The sequence below is a fragment of the Amblyomma maculatum genome, chromosome 1 (assembly GCF_055883805.1).
Source record: "Amblyomma maculatum isolate TAMU_Amacu chromosome 1, ASM5588380v1, whole genome shotgun sequence".
NCBI lineage: Eukaryota > Metazoa > Arthropoda > Arachnida > Ixodida > Ixodidae > Amblyomma > Amblyomma maculatum.
Window position 1 is genome coordinate 52,242,716 of NC_139344.1, and position 5,419 is coordinate 52,248,134.

At 58.5% G+C, this 5,419-nt stretch overlaps 1 protein-coding gene across 1 annotated transcript; it reads left to right on the forward strand.

Annotated features, from left to right (window-relative positions):
* Positions 1-464: 464 nt before the first annotated feature.
* LOC146202369 (uncharacterized) lies at positions 465-1,746 on the forward strand. The gene has a single exon (XM_084584534.1). The coding sequence runs from the start codon at positions 465-467 to the stop codon at positions 1,470-1,472; it is 1,008 nt and encodes a 335-aa protein (XP_084440660.1). The 3' UTR covers positions 1,473-1,746.
* The last annotated feature ends 3,673 nt before the right edge of the window (positions 1,747-5,419 follow it).

Genomic DNA, 5,419 nt, shown 5'->3' on the forward strand with positions numbered 1-5,419 from the left:
GCAGCGAATCTGAAACGCGATATATGTCGGCTCCTTACACAGTCGTAGCGTCTTTTGATCCGTTGGATGCTGTTCCTCTGAACAGCCAAACACAGTGGCTGGCCGCCGGCCCCATTGGGCTATACGGCAATGCCGCGAGTAACGATGATCCCTCGGCTCCCATTGGAGCTTTCTCCGGACCACCCTGTGGTGGGACCGCTACACAGATACCTCCGCTGTATCAGTTTTCCGCCCATGGCGGAAGCAGTTCGCGCGATGCCGTCGCTACCGGCAGCTACGCGCAACAGCAGCCGTGCCCCGCTAGCAGTCAGTTTTGCTCGGTGAATGGTGAGGCGCCGGCCGGACTCCCTGTGGAGACCGCGCCGCTCATCGAACTGGAGGACCGTTTGCCTTCTTTGTCCATGCAACCCGCCCAAACCTCCTCTGAGGGAAGGACGCAGGCGCTGCTCGCAAGCGCTGCCCAGATGATTCAGTCGCTAACAGGGGCTGTTGAGGCGCTTTCGGCCGCGCCGAAGTTGTCTCACCCCGCGGTCATGTTGCCCATGCCGACGTACCGCGGCTATGATGATCCTATCAGTGCCCGGGATTTCATTGATTCCCTCGCCCATTACCAGAAAGCTATGGGTTTCCCTGATGAGGTTGTGCTTGCACGCGTCATCCCCGCAGTGCTGACTGACACGGCAGCTAGGTGGTACCGGCTTTCCGGCCACCGAGCAGCGACTGTCGAGGAGTTCCGTGCAGCATTCATGCGCGAATTCCTGCCCGCTGACTATGAGCGTAGGATGCGGCGAGAGCTGGAGCTCCGCACACAGGCCCCGGACGAGTCGCTCCAGGAGTTTGTGCGGGCGATGGAAGACCTTGTCTCAATCGCTGAGCCAACAGCCTCAAACGAGGAACGCGTCGAAAGAGTGATCAGGCAGGCACATCCGACTTTTTCGGCATACCTGCGCGGCGGCCGATTCCGAGATCTAGAGGAGCTGGCCGCCGAGGCAAAGCGCATTCAAGGCGACATCCTCGCCGCGCGTGCCTATCGCCCGCCACCGCCGGCAAGCGAGGCCCTTGAGCCACGCTGCGCATGGAGAGGGGCCATGACCCTTCCTCACCGGCGTGAACCCGCACAAACTGCCTTTGCAGCCGTTGGCGGGCCAAACGACGCTTGGGAGCTGAGCGAAAGAGCTCTGGATCCTTACTCGTACGGAAGACGAGCAGCCTGCGCTGCACAGTTTTCTTACTCGCGTGCCGAAGGACGCCATGCGACCCAAAGCACAGCGGAGGGAGAAGCTCGCAAAAACCGGCCCTTGTTCGGTGGGGCAGCGAGCGGACCCAGGCAGGGAGACGCGCCTTTGTCACGCGGCCAAGCTCGCGGGGGTGTGCGTTGTTTCCGTTGCCAAGAGAGGGGACACTTAGCAAGAGAATGCCCCGTAGCCAGGCCTTCTGCGAGGCAGGAAAACGGCGACGGGGGTCGGTTGTAAAGAGACAGCCGGCCCAAGCTTTGCTAATTCCCTCTGCGTACAGGGTAAGCTGCCTCGGTGGTGCGCCCGCGCCGTTTATTTCGGTCACCCTTGCTGGCCGCGAATTTCCGGCGTTACTGGATACAGGAGCCAGCGCCTCCTTTTTCAGTGAACAGGTGTTGTCCCACTTGCAAAAGCACTCTGTGCGCTTGCGGGATTGCCGTTCGACATTTAACCTCGCGAAAGGCGTGGCCCATTCGGCTGGCGCCGCGAGGCTGACTGTCAGATGGGGAGAGCGAGCGAGACGCACGCGTTCCATTCATCTCCCTGGGCTCAGTGTGCCCATGATTCTCGGAAGGGACTTTCTCCTGAAAACCGGGATCGTGGTGGACATTGCGAATGGCGGCTATTGCGAAGGACCGTTTTCCCAGCTGAAGCCGTTCATTAGCCCCCCGGCGTCGGTATCTACCTGTGCAGTCGAGACGTTCGGAGAGTGCCACGCTCAGCGATCGGGGCCCTGCCCTTGTGTCGAGCGTTATGCCGTTCACACCCCCATGTGGGAGCGAGCGGCGCAGTACGACGACGCACCCCATCCACTGGCCGCCTCTGCGGTAACTTTGGATGAGACACAGAAGGCTCGGTTGACAGCACTTTTGCGTCAGTACGAGGAGCTCTTCACCGATCAACCTGGCTGTACCACTTTAGTGAACCACGCGATCAACACCGGAGAAGCGCTTCCGTTGAAGTGCAATCCCAGACCCGTCAGCCTTGCGAAGAGGCAGGTGATTGATGGGTTGTTGGATGAGATGCTATCGTCGGACATTATCCGTCGCTCGTCCAGCGCCTGGGCGTCTCCGGTGGTGTTGGTGCCCAAAAAGGATGGCAGCCATCGCTTGTGTGTGGATTATCGCCGTCTGAATGCGCTGACTCGCAAGGATGCCTATCCGCTCCCAACGATCAGCTCAATCGTAGGAAGCCTAGGCAGTGCGCGGTATTTTACCACGCTAGATGCCTCCAAAGGTTACCTACAGGTCCAGATGGATGACATTGACCGGCCTAAGACCGCGTTCACGTGCCACAGAGGGCTGTTTGAGTTCACTCGCATGCCCTTTGGCCTCTGCAATGGTCCTGCGACTTTTCAGAGGCTGATGGACCGCGTCCTAGGCGAAGCGAAATGGTCCCATGCCATGTGCTACCTGGACGACATCGTGATTTATTCACGAACCTTTGATGAGCACTTAAGCCACATTGCCGACGTGCTCGAGAGGGTACGGGCTGCCGGGATGACTTTGAATCCTGCAAAAGCCCAAATAGCGCGAACCCGAGTTCAGTTGCTTGGGTTTACGCTGGGCGAAGGCTCCATTGAGCCGGATCAGGAAAAACTTCGAGCCATACTCGAGTTTCCTGTGCCCAAGGACGTACGCGGCCTGCGCCGTTTTCTGGGAATGACAAATTTTTATAGGTCATTTATCCCGTCCTGTGCCCGCGTGCAGGCGCCCTTGACCAAACTCTTGGGAAAGACTGCTGCGTGGCGATGGGGGCCTGAGCAAGAGCAATCCTTTCGCCGCCTGTCTAGTGCCATCGCAGAAACAGCGCAGCTCAGGCTACCCGACCTGACCAGACAGTTCGTAGTCCAGACTGACGCGAGCGATCTGGGATTAGGAGCCGTTCTCCTACAGGAATTCGATGGCGTGCTGCAACCTCTTGCCTTTGCAAGTCGTTCTTTGCTGCCCGCGGAAAGGAATTATTCCGTTACCGAGAAGGAATGCCTCGCCATCGTGTTTGCACTGCGCAAGTTTGACGTCTACCTTGATGGAACGCATTTCGTGGTGCAGACAGACCACAGCGCGCTCAGCTGGCTGATGCGGCTCCGGGAGCCTGCGGGACGGCTGGCGCGCTGGGCTCTCCTGATACAGCATTACGACTTCTCGGTGCAGTATCGCAAGGGGAGCACGAACGTGGTAGCTGACGCGCTATCCCGTGCCCCACTCGCCAGCGGTGCCTTTGCGCCGGCAAGCGGAGGGGGCGAAACAGCGGACGAGCCGCCGAGCGGCAGGAGGGGGACGCCCGCAAACGGGCCTACCCATTCCGCCACCCAGGCAAGCAGCACTTCGCGAAGCGGGCGACGGGGAAGGCTCTTTGTGAGCACCCCAGATGCGCCGAGGCTAGCGAGCGAAGTTTTGGCGGCTAACCTGCGCGGGGACGAAAACAGGCTCCCCTCTGGGATGACTGGAATCGTGTTCAGCCGCAAAGAGCTACTGACGGCCCAGAAAAATGACTCCTTTTGTCGCGAGGTTAGCGACGGTCTCAGGGAGACGGAGCGCCGTGACGCTACTTGTACTGTAGCGGGCGCAGCGGGGCAAGAGCCAGCGTGTGTCGCGGCGAGCCCCGGGGACTCATATTTGCTGGACCATGACGGGCTCCTGCTGAAGTACATAGCCACAGATGATGAGTCCATTGACCCATTTAAAGTGGTTATCCCCAAAAGTCTGAGAGGCGCTCTGTTGCGATTCTCTCATGACGAGCCACTTGCCGGTCACCTGAGTGGCTCCAAAGTTTTCACAAAACTGAGTCAATCGGTGACGTGGCCCGGCATGAAGCGCGACATTTTCCGCTATTGCCGTTCCTGCCATGTCTGTCAAACGGTGAAGTCAAGGGGTGGCAAGCCACCGGGCATGATGAAACCAATTGACAGTGTGCGTCCGTGGCAGATGGTCACCTGCGATTTGATGGGGCCTTTCCCCAGAAGCAAGCAGGGGTTCATTTACCTGATGGTAGTCGTTGATCATTTTTCCAAGTGGGTCGAGTTGTACCCCCTTCGGAAAGTGACAGCGCGAGCGGTGCTGGATAAACTCCAGAAAGTGTTCTGTCGCTTCGGCTTTCCGGAACGGCTGATCACGGACAATGCGTCCTACTTCACGGCTCGGGTGTTCGGTAATACCTGCCGTTCCCTCGGAATCGAGCACTGCACCACTTCACCCTACCATCCCCAGTCTAATCTGACCGAGCGGATCAACAGAACGCTCAAACCAATGCTTACGGCCTTTGCCGAGTGTCAAAAAGACTGGGCAGACCATTTGAGTGAGTTCGCGTTCGCCATTCGAACAGCTGAGAATCGCTCAACTGGTTTCTCTCCCGCCTTCCTCAATTTCGGAAGGGAGCTGGCGAATCCGATGTCAGGCGTCGTTCAGAGCCAGCAGCTCGAGGATGAGAGGGCGCGAGCAGACTGCTCTGCTTATGCGTCAACGCTTCGGGACCGGCTGTGTCGGGCTCTCAGCAGAGCAAGACAGAGTTTGGCGACGGCCAGAGCCCAGCAGAAGGTTCAGTACGACCGCAAGCACCGCAGCCTGACATTTCAGGTGGGCGATCTTGTCCTGAAGCACAACCACGCTCTTAGTGACGCGAGCAAGGGGTTCTCAGCCGCGCTTGCTCCTAAGTGGCTTGGTCCGTACCGAGTGGTCGAAGTCTGGTCGCCACTCGCGTACCTGCTGGAGGATTCCTCTACGGGGAAAACCAGCCGTGCCCACATCGCAGACCTGAAGGCCGATGTGTCGCGGTCTGACGAGCTTGCGTCGGTGCCCATTGTCACCACAGGCAAGCGACGAGGCACACCCGATGCGGCGGAACGCAAGCGTGCCCCGCACCGGTACAATCTGAGGCGACGGGCACCTGTGTGATTTAATGCCGGACGGCGGACGTTTTCCGCACCCGAAGGCATATCGCCTCACCGAGCGAGCTTTCTCGTCGGACCCTACCCGGAAACAACGTCGGCCGTCCCCTTTCTGTCCCGCTTAGTTCCAGCCTCTGTGCGTTATTGTGTTATTGAATTTTGTCTCTTCTAGCATCTTTTGTTTTCTGTTGTTGTTTATTTTATTCCGTTCTCGCTTCACCTATTGTACAGTGAGTGCTTTCTTTTGCAAAGCGCGTCTTTTTTCCTCTTTCCTTTTAAACACGCGACGGTGGCTCAT

Coding starts and splice junctions, on each gene's coding strand:
- LOC146202369 (XM_084584534.1), top strand. CDS start 465: ATGATTCAGTCGCTAACAGGGGCTGTTGAGGCGCTTTCGGCCGCGCCG.